Genomic DNA, 20871 nt, shown 5'->3' on the forward strand with positions numbered 1-20871 from the left:
CATGACATAGAACAAGTGTAAAATGGTGTAAAAATAGATTTATATAAGTTACATATACTATAGTGTATATATATATATATAAATAAATCAATATATATGTATATTAGCTTTAGCAATAGCTTTAAATAAATGTTACAAAAAACCAAAATCAGGTCCTAAAAAATGTCATATATCAAAAATGTGTTGATGTTGGATAGGGTACAATACAATGGCATTCTTGCAGTGCATTAGCTTTGTAAATCCCAATACGAATAATAATATTAATACCATATGTAATGTCATATAATATTTATTTATTTACTTACTTTCGGAAGAAATTGTTACTGTGTATTAACCACAAACAAACACACACACACATGCACATGCCAACACACACACACACATACACACGCCTACACACACACACACACACCTAGACACACCTACACACACACAAATAAACATGCACACACACACACACACATACACACACACATATATACATACACACATACACAGACAGGCTACATCATCACTCACACACAAACACACACACAAACCCCATCCTCCTCAACCTCACATAAGCCTATAATACATAAATATATAGACAACTGTACAGTTGAACCCAGTCAAATGACAAACACAGCATATATTTGGTTAAATAAAACATCCAAGTGAATAATTATCACTACTTTGAGCAAAACCTGAAAAATACAGATGCAGGGACAAATAGGCCCACTATGCAGAATGTCCTTTTTAACACACTATGTCCACTACAGTGAACAGATGCTTTTTCAGTCACAGGAAAAGACAACCTTATTTAACTAAAAAAAAACTTTTTTTACCTATCTGCATAGCTTCTATCTGCAAGGTTGACATTAATGCCATTTGGCAGATGCTCCTATCCAGAGCGAAGTGCAGTTGATTAGACTAAACAGGAGACAATCCTCCCCTGGAGCAATGCAGGATGAAGGGCCTTGCTCAAGGGCTCAATGGCTGTGCTGATCTTATCGTGGCTACACTGGGGATCGAACCACTGACCTCGCGTGACCCAGCCATGTACCTTAACCACTACGCTACAGGCCGCCCGATTTAGCTCAGATTCATGGTGGTTCTCCACTTTCCTGTGTCATTTTGAACGTATGATGTCATAGCGCAAACAGACAATGATACATAAGGACAGGAATCATATCACATTTTATTAAGACTCGAGAGGGTGCAACCACTGCTGGCTTGGGCATGTAAACACAAACTAAATTATTACAAATGGCTTCTAAATATCTGTCCACTGTAGTGGACACCATGCATGAAAGGGCTAACCCTGTTATACATGTGTCCAGTGTGTGGATGTTGTATGAAAGGGTTAACACTGTTATACCAGTGTGTGGATGTTGTATGGAAGGGTTATACATCTGTCCAGTGTGTGGATGTTGCATCAAAGGGTTAACAGTGTGTGGATGTTCAGTGATGTAAATTGGACAAAAACACTTTCCCTGCAAGATCCTGCTGGATAAAGTTTCGAAGAGATATTTGCAAGTTACATGAAAAGGTAGCTTAGAGAATACTATACTGTATAAATGAATGTGCGTGAGCATTAACAGCAGTCTGTATAGAGTCCCACAGACACAAAGTGAACAGGTCTTACCTGCAGGAATGAGACGTCTTCAGCTCCCAGCACCTGTTCTATGGCTCTGATCTGTTCTGAAAGGGATGATATCTCTTCTGTCATCTTTTCAATCTTCTCCTTCATCTTCTGACTCTTCTGCTCCTCTTCCTCCCTCAGTGCAGTGATCCTGGCTGCCTCTTCATCTTTTAGGAACTGCTGAAGTTTCTCAAACTCCCTCTTTATCTGTCTCTCTGTGTGCTGGGCCTGACTCTGGAATAAACATTATTCACCATCATTTCAGCACAATCCAGTGCTGCATTTTCAACACTGTGATTTAAAGGCCTCAGTACAGTACCTTGATGTGCTTTGCTGTTTGATCACAGATTAGTTTCACTGCATTAAAGGCTTTTAGCTTCTTCTGCAGTGGAGCCAGTGCAGTCCTGAGTTTCTCCTGGAAATAAATGACAGAGTCTGAAAACAGACAGACAGTAAACTTCACTGCCTACACAGACAGCACAAGAGCCCCTGTTCAGACAGAGATGAGCCAGAATGGAGACTCAGGTCACAACTTGTGTAAAAACAATGTGTTAATTGATACATACATATCTGTGCATTGATTCTACGACATGTAAACAGGAATGACTACAGCAAATTACTGCACAGATATTCTGTTGAAGGGTCTAAGGTCCAGGAATGTGTAAATTAAATTGTTCCAAGTTTAATGTAGTGTTTAGTCTCTTTATGACACAGTGACCTGCCCTGTAAGGCCACATACACTCAGTGAGCACTTTATTAGGTATTTATTAGACTTGTTTCTTAGACTTCTGCTGCTGTAGCCTATCCAGTTAGAGGTTTGATGCGTTATGTGTTCAGAGATGCTCTTCTGCATACCACTGTTGTAATGTGTGGTTATTTGCATTACTGTCACCTTCCTGTCAGCTTTGACCAGTCTGGCCATTCTTGTCTCTAATTAACAAGGTGCTTCTGTCTGCAGAACTGCTGCTCACTGGATTTTTTTGGTTTTTCGCGCCATTCTCTGCAAACACTAGAGACTGATGTGTGTGAAAAACCCAAGAGATCAGCAGTTTCTGAGATACTTGAACCACTCTGTCTGGCACCAAGAATCATTCCACGTCAAAGTCACTTAGATCACATTTCTTCCCCATTCTGACATTTGGTCTGAAAAACAGCTGCACCTCTTGACCATGTCTGCATTCCTTCATTCATTCAATTGCTGCCACATGATTGGCTGATTAAATATTTGCATTAACAAGCTGATGTAGAGGTCAGTGATCACTTGAATGTATATCTGACCATGAACTTTGACCCCTCCTGTCCCATGCTGAGCACTGCTCCCTAACACAGCTCTGAGAATGTCTCCACACTCCTGCCCCTCCCTCCTGTCTCTCTGTCAGTCATGTGATACATAGTGAGGAGCTTAAACTGCAGTCAGGCCTGAGAACTAAAATGGAAATACAATAACTACTTCATTAGAAATTCACAATCATGAAAAATATTAAGATTCAATATTAATTATATTTCCAGCACAAATATATATATATTTTTAGTTCCAAGGCCCTGTAGATGACAGCACTACAAAGCTTAACTTAAATTAAAATGTAAGTGAAATTTGTAAATTATAAAAGTAATTTAAATCTAAATCATATTATGAGACAGTTACCTTATTTTCTTCTGCAGCCTCCTGAACTGGTCGAAATTTGTGGTTTTCATGTTTTTTTGAAGTTTGACAGATATTACAGACAGGTATTTGATCCTCCAAACAGAAGAGTTTGAGTTTCTCACTGTGCAGACTGCAGAGCACTTCAGATCCTGCTTCAGCTCTCTGACTTCTCTCCTTTAAGAACGACTCACAGGCATTCCTCAGAGACAGGTTACAGGTAGGTTGATCGTTAGAAGATCTTCTCCTGCAAACTGGGCACTCCTGAGATCCCTTCTCTCTCCACCAATGCAGCAGACAGGCCTTACAGAAGCTGTGACTGCATCTCAGGACAACAGGATCCCTGAAGATTTCAGAGCACACAGGACAGGAGAGGTCCTCTTCCAGGAGAGAAGATGCAGACACCATTCTGTCCCGTCTGTTCTGAGCTGAGTAATGGCTTCTGCTAAATCTGTAGTTCAATTTCATTTCCTGCTGTTACACCTGGTCTAAGCGATGGTCCTGTCCTTGTTTTTCTGAACTGGTTACTCAACAGAGTCCAAGTTGTTATCTATGTGACACAGGGAACTACCCTTCCCTCTAGGGTTTGCAACACAATTGTGCCTGCTTATCCACTCTAAGAGCATCTGCTAAATGCCTGCAATGTACTGCAAAAGTCAGGGGCCCGGGTGCCATATTGGCAGGGAAATGGAGACGTACCCGTGTTATCAGCGTATTCACACCAGGGCAAACACCGACACCAGGAGGATGGGCGTATTCACACCAGAGCAAACACCAACACCAGGAGGATGGGCGTATTCACACCAGGGCAAACACCAACACCAGGAGGATGGGCGTATTCACACCAGGGCAAACACCAACACCAGGAGGATGGGCGTATTCACACCAGGGCAAACACCAACACCAGGAGGATGGGTTTCTGGTCACACAACACCAGAGCCTGGTCTCATGGTCTTGGTTGAGACGTTCAGTTTGCCCGTTAGACTGGGGATGGTGCCCAGAGGACAAACAAGGCCCTGGTGAGAGTACAGAACGCTTTCCTAAACCGTGAGGAGAACTGGGGACCTCTGTCGGTCACAACGTCTGTGGGGAGACCGTGGAGGTGAAAAACATGAGACACTGTACTGCCTTGGAGAATGGACTAACTGATGAGCGTGTTGCACTCTGAAGGCAGGAGAATGGACTAACTGATGAGCGTGTTGCACTCTGAAGGCAGGAGAATGGACTAACTGATGAGCGTGTTGCACTCTGAAGGCAGGAGAATGGACTAACTGATGAGCGTGTTGCACTCTGAAGGCAGGAGAATGGACTAACTGATGAGCGTGTTGCACTCTGAAGGCAGGAGAATGGACTAACTGATGGGCGTGTTGCACTCTGAAGGCAGGAGAATGGACTAACTGATGAGCGTGTTGCACTCTGAAGGCAGGAGAATGGACTAACTGATGAGCGTGTTGCACTCTGAAGGCAGGAGACCAGTGACAGGGTCTAGAGCCATGTGAGACTGGAGCGACCAGGACCAGGCAAGGGGCGGAGCAGTGCGTTAAGGTGTTCGGCACTCTGGATGTACGAGAGTTTTATGACCCGTGAGGACCAGGAGAGGGTGTCCCGCCCCCTACAGCCCACGGCACCACTCCTCTAGAGCCAGCTTGATCACCTGCAGCTCTCCAGGGCCGACAGGACCTCGTAGTTCACCTCAGGATGGGTTAAGCCATATTTATTCAGGTTTAATGTAAACTTTTGTGTCAGCTATGCCTCTCATCACTCCTGGTTGTGAGCCTGATGAAACAGGAAGTGGCTGCAAACCCCCCTGATGGGGATCTGAGAGGCAGAGCTCACCGGTGGATGCTGGGGTGGTGGTGGTGGGAGCGAACATTTTGAAGACATGAATTAGGAATTGCAGGATTCCAAAACAGGAAGTGCAGCAGAATGAGCCAGGCAGTGCTATGGCTTTAGCATGCAGAATGAGCCAGGCAGCGCTATGGCTTTAGCAGGCAGAATGAGCCAGGCAGCGCTATGGCTTTAGCATGCAGAAAGAGCCAGGCAGCGCTATGGCTTTGTTCAGGTTTGATCAGGTGTTGTGGAACTCCAAACAAACTCAGTTCTGAAAGCAACTATACCCTCATACCCTTATACCCTCAAACACTTTATACCCTCTTACCCTTATACCCTCGTACTCTCATACCCTCATACCCTCCACACAGCCTCCTTCAGACCCAGCTGAGCTCCACACAGCCTCATTCAGACCCAGCTGAGCTCCACACAGCCTCATTCAGACCCAGCTGAGCTCCACACAGCCTCATTCAGACCCAGCTGAGCTCCACACAGCCTCATTCAGACCCAGCTGAGCTCCACACAGCCTCATTCAGACTTCAGCCTGTGAATACATACACTCACCCAGCACTTTATTAGGAACATTTACTTTATTACGCCTACTTACTCATGCGATTATCCAATGCATATTTTAAGAAGTAGATCAAGTGTTTGTCTCCTAACTGGGCCTCTTTCTCAGAACTCTAGTTTTCATGCATGCTACTAATTCTCTTTTTTCTCAGCACACCTACTTGCAGTTACTTTAAGCTCTTAATATTCAAGAATATGATTATGATTACATATATAGGAGGATATGCAGCATATATGATCACTTATGCAACAGATGTATATTATAAAAATAAAAACTGGTAATACAAAAAGTTATAATGTAATACATAAAACTTTATTTTTTATTTTTTTTAGGGGGGGGGGGCATTTATTACACCCCAACTCGTTACACACGCACCAATGTACTTACAATACCACCATGTACCACAGTATTACTCACTACACACACACCAATGTACTTACAATACCACCATGTACCACAGTATTACTCATTACACACACACCAATGTACTTACAATACCACCATGTACCACAGTCCATACTCAGTAATAACATTGTGAGGTTATATCAGAGAGATCAAACATTTCTCATCAAGCACTTTAGAATGTTTGTATTTACATTTAAAATAATGTCCAAACTACCCCCGACTCTGCATCTTCCGCCCTGCTTTCCTCTCTCTCCTCAGCCCTTGACTCTCTCTGTCCCCTTGTCTCCAGGCCTGCTCAACCCTCCCCTCTCAGCCCATGGGTTTGCGACCTACGTTCCTCCAGGCCCAGCCTACGTGCAGCTGAGAGGAAGTGGAGGAAATCAAAAGATCCATCGGACCTGTCTTCCGACTAATCTCCTCTGCTATCACCATCGTCAAAAGAAATTAGTACCAAACAAAAATTCACTTAACCCTCGTCAACTGTTATCCATTTTCTCCTCTCTCCTCAGCACACCTCCCCCACCATCTCAGGCCTCCCTCACTGCGGATGATTTCGCAGTGTTCTTCCACGAGAAGGTCCCAGACATCCGCAGCACCTTCACGACCACCATCACCTCTGTGCCTGCCTCCCTTTCTGTGCCTGCCCCCTGTTTCTCCTCTTTCTGTCCCCTTACAGATGCTGTTGTGTCTCACCTCCTGCTCTCCCACCGCCCTACTACTTGTGCCCTGGACCCCATCCCCTCAAACCTCTTTCAGGCAATCACGCCTGACATCCTCCCGTTTGTCACCTCCCTTGTTAACTCCTCTCTGTCCTCTGGCTGCTTTCCCTCATCATTCAAGAGGGCCTACATCACCCCACTCCTAAAGAAACCCACTCTGGACCCCTCCTGCATTCAAAACTACCGTCCGGTATCTCTCCTTCCTTTTCTATCCAAATCCATTGAACGAGCTGCCTCCATCCAACTCTAGTGCAAGAAACATTGGAGTGGTGATGGACAACAGGCTGTCCTTCTCTGAGAACATCACTATGGTGACCCGGACGTGCAGGTTCTTCCTGTACAACATCCAGAGAATCCGACCCTTTCTCACCACCTACTCCACTCAGCTCCTTGTCCAAGCAATGGTCCGGTGCCACCTGGACTATTGCAATTCTCTGCTGGCTGACCTTCCAGCATCTGCCATCAGACCCCTACAACTGATCCAGAATGCTGCAGCCCGTCTGGTATTCAATGTTCCCAGACATTCACATGTCACCCCCCTGCTCAGCAACCTCCACTGGCTGCCTGTTATGGCTCGCATCAAAAACCAAAAACTTTGGTGCTTACGTACCAGGCAGTTAAGGGATCAGCCCCAGTATATATTCAATCACTTATCAAGACATTTACACCAGACCCCTCTGTTCCGCCACTTCGGGCTGCCTGGCGCCTCCCCCTTGCCACACCTGCACTTCCCTCTCACGACTGCTGTCTGTCCTGGTCCCACGGTGGTGGAATAACGTCCCTGTGGATGTCAGAACAGCAGAGTCTCTGACCTCCTTCAAACGCAGACTGAAAACTCATCTCTTCAGGCTACACTTTTCCATCCCCAACTCACCACCATGATTAGCCTTGTATATGCCATAGACTATAATGGCACTTATATAGTTATATATGGACATCTTTGTGTTGTATTGTATTAGCTATTGTATTGTGTACTGGGGGTATTCTAGCTGCCAACTGTGGTAGGCTAATTGGTAAGTTGTTGTACTCTTCAAGGGTTCCGATTGTATCTATATGGTCACTCTAGGACTCGGAACCGTACTGTCCTCTCAGGTCCTCTTCACACTAGTTCCTGTGTTCAATCTGCACTTCATTATATGTCGCTCTGGATAAGAGCATCTGCTAAATGCCTTGTAAGGTACTGTAATGTAAAAAATAATAGACAATATTTTGTGAATGACATGTTTTTGTTCATGACATTTGTTGAATAAATACAGCCCTTTGATTTCAGCTGATGTTTACCAACAATGCCACAGTGCTATTTTACACTTACAGACACCTTCAGTGGACAGATCTGCACAGTCCCCAGAGTAGTAAAGAATGGAAACAGTCTCTCAGTGAAGGAGTGTTTAAAAGTGTAGAGAGGAGTGTTGTCACTGGGGTCAGAGAATGACACCTCCCCCCTGTCCCAGTCCAGCTGCACTCTGACCCTCTGGAGTTTCCTCTGCACGTTGAGGGCTTTAGATGGGGAGGTCATGGCTATATTTTTCCCCCTGAAAAGCCCTATACCCCACACTCCTCCTGCTGGGCTCAGATACACACCCCTTTTCCTGCTGATGGACTCTTTAACCACACCCACCCACCAGCCCTCACCCCCCACTTCTACATCCCAGCAGTGTCTCCCTGAGCTGAATCCCTCAGAGCCCAGCACCCAACACTGCTCATTAAATCTCTCTGGATTATCAGGAACCTGCTGTCTCTCAAAACTGCGGCTCACACTGGTCAGATCCTCAGACAGTGAGAGTTCAGGATGTGCTGTGTTCGGGTCCAGAGTCACAGGAGCTGAAGGGACAGAGAATGAGACGTCAGCACTGATCTGCACAAAGGGAAACCGTCAGACACAAAGGGCTCCTAATGATATAAACTGGGTTTCACAAGAACAACATTATAGCCTCAGATATGTGTGAGAGAAGCACCAGAACTAAAGGATATTAATATTTCATATGTCACACATTGTATAATCCCTGTAAGAGGGAGCAAAGCCTGTCAGTGTTTGTGTAGCTCCTGTCATTCCCCATAAATACAGTATCACTCTTAAAGCAGCATTTTATAATGAGCATCAGTGAGATTAAGGACTGGTGCTCAGTCTCTTCACTCCAGGGCTCTTACACAGACAGGACCAATATGACTCATCAGCTCATAGGCTCATAGGCTCATAGGCTTCATCAGCTTGTGGAAAGGATGCTGAAGATTCCCCCTGTACAGTGACAATGTGGAGCTCCCTGCCCCCAGTACTCACTGTATTGAACAGTCCCCAGCATCTTCTCCCACACTCTGTACTTCAGATTGCCCAGGTGCTTGGCCACATCAATCAGCGCTCCTGAAGCCTTCTCTGGATCCCCCAGGGTGCACTGGGCTCTGCAATAATATTCAGGAGTCACTTGTGCTGTGGGTGTGGCTTCATTACCATAGAAGATTATCAGCAGCAACATCAGATCTTCATTCTGTAAGAAAATGGCTCCATCCCTCCCAGCGTTCTGCCACACAGCCCCACTGAGAAACACACACTCACAGCCCCACTGAGAGACACACACTCACAGTCCCACTGAGAGACACACACTCACAGTCCCACTGAGAGACACACACTCACAGCCCCACTGAGAGACACACTCACAGCCCCACTGAGAGACACACACTCACAGCCCCACTGAGAGACACACACTCACAGCCACACTGAGAGACACACACTGTATTTAATCTGATGAGAGTTTGTTTACCTGTTTTGTGTGTCCTTGTACTTCTGAAATAAAGAGAGTGTTTCAGATTTTTTCACATTTCTACACACAAACACTGGGACATTACATTGATGTATCAAACCCCTAAACCATTTCTGCAAATATTAAGCACATTCTCTGAGTTTCCACTCAGAGCACAAATCCACTCAAATCACACTTTTAGAAAAACTTTACACACAATTCTCTACTTTCGGCACAATTCTCATGAATGTAATTTCTTGTATTCACATGGAAAGCACTACTATTCAAAATGACCATCTGGCAAAACTCTTAGGGGCAGCCTGTAGCGTAGTGGTTAAGGTAAATGACTGGGAGACACAAGGTCGGTGGTTCTAATCCCAGTGTAGCCACAATAACATCCGCACAGCTGTTGGGCCCTTGAGCAAGGCCCTTAACCCTGCATTGCTCCAGGGGAGGATTGTCTCCTGCTTAGTCTAATCAACTGTACATCGCTCTGGATAAGAGCGTCTGCCAAATGCCAATAATGTAATGTAATGGAGAAGTGGGAATATGGTTTCAACAGAAAAAAGTTTAATTTAGCCAGAGATTTGTGGAATTTTTCCAGCATGGTTAATGGTATTGCAGTTTTTGTTTAGAGTTTTGAGAACTTGAGATATGGTTTCAGAAAGAATACAAAATAAAAAACTCCATGAACACTGCGTTGGATACCACATCTTTAAATAACTCTTGATGTGACATGACATAGAACAAGTGTATTTATATAAGTTACATATACTATAGTGGACACCATGCAATCAATCAATATATATGTATATTAGCTTTAGCAATAGCTTTAAATAAATGTTATAAAAAACCAAAATCAGGTCCTAAAAAATGTCATATATCAAAAATGTGTTGATGTTGGATAGGGTAGCCCTTTACAATACAATGGCATTCTTGCAGTGCATTAGCTTTGTAAATCCCATACGAATAATAATATTAATACCATATGTAATGTCATATAATATTTATTTATTTACTTACTTTCGGAAGAAATTGTTACTGTGTATTAACCACAAACAAACACACACACACATACACACACACACACCTAGACACACCTACACACACACAAATACACACGCACACACACACACACACACATACACACACACATATATACATACACACATACACAGACAGGCTACATCATCACTCACACACAAACACACACACAAACCCCATCCTCCTCAACCTCACATAAGCCTATAAAACATAAATATATAGACAACTGTACAGTTGAACCCAGTCAAATGACAAACACAGCATACATTTGGTTAAATAAAACATCCAAGTGAATAATTATCACTACTTTGAGCAAAACCTGAAAAATACAGATGCAGGGACAAATAGGCCCAATATGCAGAATGTCCCCTTTAACACACGATGTCCACTACAGTGGACAGATGCTTTTTCAGTCACAGGAAAAGACAACCTTATTTAACTAAACTTTTTTTACCTATCTGCACAGCTTCTATCTGCAAGGTTGACATTAATGCCATTTGGTAGATAATCCTATCCAGAGCGAAGTGCAGTTGATTAGACTAAACAGGAGACAATCCTCCCCTGGAGCAATGCAGGGTGAAGGGCCTTGCTCAAGGGCTCAATGGCTGTGCTGATCTTATCGTGGCTACACCGGGGATCAAACCACTGACCTCGCGTGACCCAGACATGTACCTTAACCACTACGCTACAGGCCGCCCGATTTAGCTCAGATTTATGGTGTTTCTCCGCTTTCCTTTCATTTTGAATGTATGATGTCATAGCTCAAACAGACAATGATACATAAGGACAGGAATCATATCACATTTTATTAAGACTCGAGAGGGTGCAACCACTGCTGGCTTGGGCATGTAAACACAAACTAAATTATTACAAATGGCTTCTAAATATCTGTCCACTGTAGTGGACACCATGCATGAAAGGGCTAACCCTGTTATACATGTGTCCAGTGTGTGGATGTTGTATGAAAGGGTTAACATTGTTATACCAGTGTGTGGATGTTGTATGGAAGGGTTATACATGTGTCCAGTGTGTGGATGTTGCATCAAAGGGTTAACAGTGTGTGGATGTTCACTGATGTAAATTGGACAAAAACACTTTCCCTGCAAGATCCTGCTGGATAACGTTTCGAAGAGATATTTGCAACTTACATGAAAAGGTAGCTTAGAGAATACTATATTGTATCAATGAATGTGGGTGAGCATTAACAGCAGTCTGTATAGAGTCCCACAGACACAGAGTGAACAGGTCTTACCTGCAGGAATGAGACATCTTCAGCTCCCAGCTCCTGTTTTATGGCTCTGATCTGTTCTGAAAGGGATGATATCTCTTCTGTCATCTTCTCAATCTTCTCTTTCATCATCTGACTCTTCTGCTCCTCTTCCTCCCTCAGTGCAGTGATCCTGGCTGCCTCTTCATCTTTTAGGAACTGCTGAAGTTTCTCAAACTCCATCCTTATCTGTCTCTCTGTGTACTGGGCCTGGCTCTGGAATAAACATTATTCACCATCATTTCAGCACAATCCAGTGCTGCATTTTCAACACTGTGATTTAAAGGCCTCAGTACAGTACCTTGATGTGCTTTGCCGTTTGATCACAGATTAGTTTCACTGCATTAAAGGCTCTTAGCTTCTCCTGCAGTGGAGCCAGTGCAGTCCTGAGTTTCCCCTGGAAAGAAATGAGAGTCCAACAGAGAGTAAGCTTCACTGCCTACACAGACAGCACAAGAGCCCCTGTTCAGACAGAGAGGAGCCAGAATGGAGACTCAGGTCACAACTTGTGTAAAAACAATGTGTTAATTGACACATACATATCTGTGCATTGATTCTATGACAGGTAAACAGGAATGACTACAGCAAATTACTGCACAGATATTCTGTCGAAGGGTCTAAGGTCCAGGAATGTGTAAATTAAATTGTTCCAAGTTTCATGTAGTGTTTAGTCTCTTTATGACACAATGACCTGCCCTGTAAGGCCACATACACTCAGTGAGCACTTTATTAGGTATTTATTAGACTTGTTTCTTAGACTTCTGCTGCTGTAGCCTATCCAGTTAGAGGTTTCATGTGTTGCGTGTTCAGAGATGCTCTTCTGCATACCACTGTTGTAACGGGTGGTTATTTGCATTACTGTCACCTTCCTGTCAGCTTTGACCAGTCTGGCCATTCTTGTCTCTAATTAACAAGGTGCTTCTGTCTGCAGAACTGCTGCTCACTGGATTTTTTTGGTTTTTCGCGCCATTCTCTGCAAACACTAGAGACTGATGTGTGTGAAAATCCCAAGAGATCAGCAGTTTCTGAGATACTTGAACCACTCTGTCTGGCACCAAGAATTATTCCACGTTTAAGTCACTTAGATCACATTTCTTCCCCATTCTGACATTTGGTCTGAAAAACAGCTGCACCTCTTGACCATCTCTGCATGGTTTCATTCATTCAGTTGCTGCCACATGTTTGGCTGATTAAATATTTGCCTAAACAAGCTGATGTAGAGGTCAGTGATCACCTGAATGTATATCTGATCGTGAACTTTGACCCCTCCTGTCCCATGCTGAGCACTGCTCCCTAACACAGCTCTGAGAATGTCTCCACACTCCTGCCCCTCCCTCCTGTCTCTCTGTCAGTCATGTGATACGTAGTGAGGAGCTTAAACTGCAGTCAGGCCTAAGAACTAAAATGGATCCTTTTGAGGTTATAACCCTTTGGAAATACAATAACTACTTCATTAGAAATTCACAATCATAAAAAATATTAAGATTCAATATTAATTATATTTCCAGCACAAATATAGATATATATTTAGTTCCAATGCCCTGTAGATGACAGCACTACAAAGCTTAACTTAAATTAAAATGTAAGTGAAATTTGTAAATTATAAAAGTCATTAAAATCTAAATCATATTATGAGACAGTTACCTTATTTTCTTCTGCAGCCTCCTGAACTGGTCGAAATTTGTGGTTGTCGTGTTTTTTTGAAGTTTGACAGACAAAGCAGACGGGTATTTGATCCTCCAAACAGAAGAGTTTGAGTTTCTCACTGTGCAGACTGCAGAGCACTTCAGATCCTGCTTCAGCTCTCTGACTTCTCTCCTTTAAGAACGACTCACAGGTATTCCTCAGAGACAAGTTACAGGGAGGAAGATCGCTAGAAGATCTTCTCCTGCAAACTGGGCACTCCTGAGATCCCTTGTCTCTCCACCAATGCTGCAGACAGGCCTTACAGAAGCTGTGACTGCATCTCAGGACAACAGGATCCCTGAAGATTTCAGAGCACACAGGACAGGAGAGGTCCTCTTCCAGGAGAGAAGGTCCAGACGCCATTCTGTCCCGTCTGTTCTGAGCTCAGTAATGGCTTCTGCTAAATCTGTAGTTTTGTTTCACTTTTACTTTCTGCTGTTACACAAGCTGCAGTTGAAAATAATAAATGTCTTTAAATTTCTGTTTCTCAGTCTGTTTTTGTTCCTGTATAAATTATCTATAACTAATTACGTTTATGAGCTTATAAATTCCTTAATTTCTGGAAAATATACAGTGAAAACATATCATAAGATCCCCAGTTCCAAAGCTTCGTCTTAGTACGAGAAACTGTATTTCGCTCTTCCTGTTAGACACACCGTTTCCAGCAGGGGGCAGCACTGTGTCACTGAGGTCTGAACGGCTGATCTGCCAGCCCTGTTCTTCAGATTCTGTCAGTTCTCTCCTGTGTTCATTAAAATGGAGTCGCATTCCCCAGATAATCCCAAGCACACACCCTCCCTTACAAACATGATTCACACACAGATGCAGAGCTGGAGTCCACAATCCATTCCTCTTCATAATATCTTCACTGATGAAGCTAATGTGGAGAGCTGTGCTTCAGAATAGCTCATCTACAGCACTGATGAAGCTAATGGAGAGAGCTGTGCTTTAGAATAGCTCATCTACAGCGCTGATGAAGCTAATGGAGAGAGCTGTGCTTTAGAATAGCTCATCTACAGCGCTGATGAAGCTAATGGAGAGAGCTGTGCTTTAGAATAGCTCATCTACAGCACTGATGAAGCTAATGGAGAGCAGTGCTTCAGAATAGCTCATCTACAGCACTGATGAAGCTAATGGAGAGAGCTGTGCTTTAGAATAGCTCATCTACAGCACTGATGAAGCTAATGGAGAGAGATGTGCTTTAGAATAGCTCATCTACAGCACTGATGAAGCTAATGGAGAGAGCTGTGCTTTAGAATAGCTAATCTACAGCACTGATGAAGCTAATGGAGAGAGCTGTGCTTTAGAATCGTGTAACAAGTCTGCACCCTTGTTATGTGGGATTTCCAGTAGCGTGCACACGTTCTTTGTCAGTTGGCAAAGACAGGAGACCATGGATGGTAATGAAGTTCCATTTATTGTAAAATGGATTCTGCATCGTCAGCTGTTCGACCGTTGTTTCGATAGAAATACTCAAGATACAACTTGAGAAAGACAAAATAACCCGCGAATACATCATGCTAGCACCAGTTACTGGGTGAAACACACCGCCGCTTGCCGGGCTGATAGATTTCTACTAAAGGAAGGATAATCGTCTCAGAGTTTCACCGACCTGGACTTCAACAACCGAGTACATGAACAACGCGCCTCGCTTTTCGCGGGCCAGGGTTTTATACCCAAATGTATCGCTTAATGCAGTTCTCACTTAGGTTCGCTCCGGACTGCTTAAACTAGTTGTGTTTTTCACCCTAATTTTTTACACACAAAAATAACATTTACAATACAATGCAGATCTATAAACAACCAGGTTCATTACAAAGTGCATGCAAACCCTTGACAGCATATGCTATCGCGAACACTTAATGTTGCGTAATGTTATTGCAACGTAAAACACGTTAAATTCTGCAAAAAAAACATTTTCAGGGTGAAGACGTTGAACTTGTGACAGTATGTTCGCTAGCGCCCAATGGGCATCTCGCCCTACACAGCAGAACGTACAGCGAACACAAATCTGTCACAATAGCTAATCAACAGCACCGATGAAGCTAATGTCCGATAAACTTTTTTTTTTCCGATAAACATTTTGTAAAGAACAGATTTACTTTTTCCAGACACGTGTAGCCACTTCTTAAAAACGGTTCGGCTCTCAAGGTGAAAACTCAACTTGATGAGGAAGGATAATCATGGAGCTAATGTTGCGCTGTGCTTCAGGGCAGGTTCAGAGTGTGTGAGCCACACTGGTTGAAGGATCTGCACGAGACACACACAGTCGGACGCCTGTAAGTGAGCCCTCGTTCAGAAATGCAGTTCAGCATTAAGGGTGAGTGGAGAACTGGTTGTGTGGTACAGACTTGACAGAAACGCAAAGACTCAGGCACCAAAGGTCAGAGATTATGCACACGTTTCTTTATTGTTACTACAGAGAGCAGGAGCAAAGGAAAACTCCAAACACTGGGCAGCTCCTGAAACAACTGCCTGAAATAATCATTCTTCTCTGTGGGGAACAGCAACCATCCATAAATAAAAGACAGACGCACAGACAGACGGCCGGACGCGGACGCGCTCCCTCTCACTTGCGGTACCAGATCCTCATCTTCTTCTCCCGCTTGATCTTCTTCTGCAGCTGCAGGGTGCCGTACAGGAGGGCCTCCGCGGTGGGCGGGCAGCCTGCGAGAGCCAGGGGTCAGAGGTCACAGCACAGCCAGACCGCATCCGCTCACACGGAGGGGTCAGAATTTGGAAAAATTTCATTTTGGGAATTTTGGACATTTTTGGTTTTCGTCTTGATTTTTTTGTACAATATCTTGGCTCTCATAATTTACTTTTATGGTCTGCATGACTTCAAGTGGCAAGAGTAAATGTTCATAGTAGAAATTGAGTTTTAAAGGGTTTATCCGTTAGCCCAGTGTCGATAGTCTCCCAGCCTCACGTGACTACCGTCTCGCAACGAAACTTTGAAGCCGTTTCTCTTAAAAACATGGTTTGGTGGCACTAAAAATGCAACGGGACACAACCCTTTTGATATCTGGAGTAGAGAGATTAGAAAGCTTATAGTCTCTTCTTTCGTAGTCATTTATAAAACTCAAAATACATTTTGGGGTAATATGTGACTGATTTTGATGGAGCAGGTTGTGAAAAATGTGGAAAAGCATATACCTTGTGTTTATTGTTTATTATTGATAATTTAATAATACTAATAATAAAATGCACGCGGTCTTACCTGGAACGTATATGTCCACGGGCACGATGCGGTCACAGCCTCGCACCACAGAGTAAGAGTAGTGGTAATATCCCCCTCCGTTAGCGCAGCTGAGGGGAGCAGTACGTCACACAACCACCAGGGGGCAGACAGGCCACAGTCACACACAATGGAAACCAGCGGTAACCAAACCATGTTCCTGGAGATCTACCGTCCTGCAGATTTAACTCTTCTCATCCGAGAATAAGGTGTGGCAAATTAGGGTTCAAATTAAAACCTACAGGATGGCAGATCCTGTGACGGTCTGTAAAAGGGTTGAGTACCACTTCTGTAAGTGTTTAAAATCCAATCAATTCAAACTAGAAAGGAGACCAATTGCTGAAATAAAGGAAATTAAAGGATTTTCCAAACAACATAGTGAAAAGACCAATCTGATGAAGACCCACATGGAGCAAAATGTCACTCAATGAAAACTAATGTAAACGATAAAGCTAACATGAACCCTTTAAATCTGACTGGTCTAATTAAATAAAGCCATTTTGAAAATAATGAATGTCAGTGCCTCACCTCCCCATTGAAATGACATATCTGGGCTCTGGCATCTGGTCATACACCTGGAGAGAGAGAGAGAGAGAGAGAGAGAGAGAGAATGGGCAATGCAGGTCACACACCTGAACAGAGAGAGAGCTGAGTGTTCAGGTGGACTGAATGGACAGTTCACGCACAGTGAAACTACGTCCATTATGATATGACTAGTCTATTCCACGAGGCTGGAGGCAGCCTAGCACAGTGGAGCAGGAGGGAGATGGAGTGTGTGTGGGGGGGGGGAGCTGTAGAGTAGCTGGCTAAGGCACACTGGGACCGGGAGTGTGTGACGCTACCTTGCGCAGGGCGGGGGCCATCTTGTTGGTGAGGGTGCCGGCGACGATCATGACGTCGGCCTGGCGGGGGCTGGCACGGAACACCACGCCGAAGCGGTCCATGTCGTACCGCGGAGCCGCCATGTGCATCATCTCCACCGCACAGCAGGCCAGCCCAAACGTCATGGGCCACAGAGAGCTCTGCACACACACACACACAGGCAGGCACGTGCACACACACACATACACAGGCACGCACAGGCACACACAACACACGCACACACAGGCACGCACGCACACACACACACACACAGGCACGCACAGGCACACACAACACACGCACACACAGGCACGCACGCACACACACACACATACACACACACACACAGGCACGCACGCACGCACACACACGCGCACACACGCACGCACAGGCACGCACGCACACACACACACACACGCATACACACACGCACACACACACACACACACAGGCACACGCACACACACACACACACACACAGGCACACACACACACACAGGCACGCACAGGCACACACAACACACGCACACACAGGCACGCACGCACACACACACACACACATACACACATACACGCACAGGCACACACACACACACATGCACACAGGCACACACACACAGGCACACACACGCACGCACAACACACATACACAGGCACACACAACACACGCACGCACAGGCACGCACGCACACACACAGGCAGGCACGCACGCACACAGGCACGCACGCACACAGGCAGGCACGCACGCACACAGGCACAGGCGCGCACACACACACACGCACGCACACACACACACGCACGCACACACACACGCACGCACACAGGCACGCACGCACACAGGCACGCACGCACGCGCACACACACACAGGCACACACGCACACACAGGCACGCACACATACACAGGCAGGCATGCACGCACACAGGCACGCACGCACACACACACAGGCACACACACACAGGCACAACACACACGCACACACAGACACGCGCACGCACGCACACACAGGCAGGCACACATACACGCACACACACACACACACGCACACACAGGCACGCACGCACGCACAACACACACACACGCACACACAGGCACGCACGCACACAGGCACGCACGCACACACAGGCACACACAGGCACGCACGCACAACACACACGCACACACACACACAGGCACACACATACACGCACGCACACATACACGCACGCACACACAGGCACGCACGCACACACAGGCACGCACGCACACACAGGCACACACACACACACATACACGCACACACACACACACACGCACGCACACACAGGCACGCACGCACACACACACAACACACGCACGCACACAGGCACGCACACACAGGCACACACGCACGCACACACACGCACGCACAACACACATACACACGCACGCACACACAGGCACGCACGCACACACAACACACACACACACACACAACACACACACACACACACAACACATGCACGCACACACAACACACACACGCACGCACGCACGCACATACGTGCACAACACACACACACATGCACACACACACGTACGCGAACGCGCACACACACAACACACGCAAAATAAGATCAGAAACAGTTAAGATCCAAACAGAAACTGGAACAGTTTGCAAAACCTGCCACTGCTTACAAGTCCACAGTCTGCAATTCAACCCCATTGAAACAGCTCCATTTAAACTGAGAGACTGCCACAAACACATTTAACTGGAACACAGGTCCCAGAGAAAAAGCTGATATAACCGTCTGACAGCTGAGGTTTGTTTTCTGCAGCACTGCTCCCCCCGCCGCGGCTCAAGCCGTACCCTGCGCGCCCAGTTCACCAGGTCGTCCAACTTGGTGATCACATATTCTCCCTTATTGCTCGGCACAGCGGAAGCTTTGGTTGCAATGGCAGTGCTCTTCTCCCGAACCGGAACCACACTGAAATAGCAGAAAGGCCGTTATTTCCTCAGCACTGAGCGGCCAGGTCAAATCAGACGCACAGGTTAACTGGCCACAGTCCGCACCTGCTGGAGCTGTCGTTTGAGGCGCTCTGATGAAGTCCCTGCGTCCGCGCGCAGTATGCGGACGTAGGTCTGCGAGGGAGGAGAGAAGGGAAGTCGATAAATTAATTCCGATATTTTTTTAACTGATGCTCTGAACAACATTATGATAAAACAGTCGCCGGGGGTAGCGCTTTCACTTAGAATACTGTATTAACAATGTAACTATTGTGCAAAGCAAGCCTTGTTTCTTGTCACCAAATATCGCCGATATGTCACAAACTGTACGACGTATCAGATTATTCTCTAATTAAAAAGAATCGTGACAGTTCAAATTCAGACACTGTCATAGTTAAATGGTCTGCCAGGATTAGTACGTTTAATGATCCATATACACTGTGTGGTGACTCAAGTCTTGAATTAAACAATTTAGCAACGGGTGGTGATTAGCTCATAGATCGTGCCTGAATTGTGCACGACACTGTTTATTATGCTTGCAAGTCGTTTTATAAGAGTTAAGCATTTCGTAAGGTTACCTCAAGGAAAACGATCCAAAACGGATCAGGCGAGGAGCTGTGGGAAATAAACAAAACAAGAAAACCGCTAAGTGTATGTGAAGTTCTGGATTGGTACGTTTATTACAAACGTCATGTTAGAAATATATGCAAAACAGCTGAATTTCATGTCAAAATGTGATTTCGTTAAGACCAACCTAACGGGCAAGCGTCCAATCTCAGACTAGACGCTAAATTAGCTACGCAACACACAAGGTCAGAAGTATTGAACCTAGCCCTGGACAACTATAACAAACATACAATTCGTAAGCTGTCCTCAGAAACAGGGTTTCATTCTTTCACTCATTAACTTATAGCACGACTAGTTTATACACTGGCAATGGAAAACACAGATGATTACAAAATAAACAATACCGCAGTCAAGGTATTACGTACCGACCAACGCCGCCATGTTGAAAAATACTTGAAAACTTCCGGCGGGCGCTTGGAATCCACCTTTGTTCTTCCGGGTTACTCACGACTGACCCGATCTTTTTAGCAGATACAGGTATACAGTCTATGGTTTATGCCAGCGGTGTCAAACTCGGTGCCATGGGAAACTAATTGGTTATAGAATTAGTTCAGTTATTTGCTGAATTATGGTTGTAGGTTTGCACATAATGTATAGAAATCGAAATGTGTAATCTAAAAGGTTATACCACAATTTAAGATTTGTGCAATGAGACGTTCA

The 20871-nt window shown here is 45.0% G+C and overlaps 3 protein-coding genes across 3 annotated transcripts; all 3 read right to left on the reverse strand.

The window, feature by feature from the left end:
* Positions 1–1663: 1663 nt before the first annotated feature.
* Positions 1664–3671, reverse strand: LOC133128996 (E3 ubiquitin-protein ligase TRIM35-like; the record flags this gene model as incomplete). The annotated part of the gene is made up of 3 exons (XM_061242801.1): positions 3267–3671; positions 1941–2036; positions 1664–1855 (listed from the first exon to the last, which is right to left on the reverse strand). Coding segments are annotated over exons 1-3 (693 nt in total), but the record flags the coding sequence as incomplete, so codon positions are not given.
* Positions 3672–7318: 3647 nt separating this feature from the next.
* Positions 7319–12049, reverse strand: LOC133128315 (zinc-binding protein A33-like). The gene is made up of 4 exons (XM_061241705.1): positions 11820–12049; positions 9545–9567; positions 9067–9185; positions 7319–8609 (listed from the first exon to the last, which is right to left on the reverse strand). Exons 1-4 carry the CDS (start codon positions 12015–12017, stop codon positions 8086–8088), a joined length of 864 nt encoding a protein of 287 aa, XP_061097689.1. The 5' UTR covers positions 12018–12049; the 3' UTR covers positions 7319–8085.
* A 3855-nt stretch (positions 12050–15904) lies between these two features.
* Positions 15905–20667, reverse strand: ndufs7 (NADH:ubiquinone oxidoreductase core subunit S7). The gene is made up of 8 exons (XM_061242234.1): positions 20577–20667; positions 20163–20199; positions 19651–19719; positions 19447–19564; positions 17601–17780; positions 17287–17333; positions 16741–16829; positions 15905–16187 (listed from the first exon to the last, which is right to left on the reverse strand). The coding sequence occupies exons 1-8, from the start codon at positions 20590–20592 to the stop codon at positions 16090–16092; spliced, it is 654 nt and encodes a 217-aa protein (XP_061098218.1). The 5' UTR covers positions 20593–20667; the 3' UTR covers positions 15905–16089.
* Positions 20668–20871: the final 204 nt, after the last annotated feature.

The sequence above is a fragment of the Conger conger genome, chromosome 5, assembly GCF_963514075.1.
Source record: "Conger conger chromosome 5, fConCon1.1, whole genome shotgun sequence".
Classification (NCBI taxonomy): domain Eukaryota; kingdom Metazoa; phylum Chordata; class Actinopteri; order Anguilliformes; family Congridae; genus Conger; species Conger conger.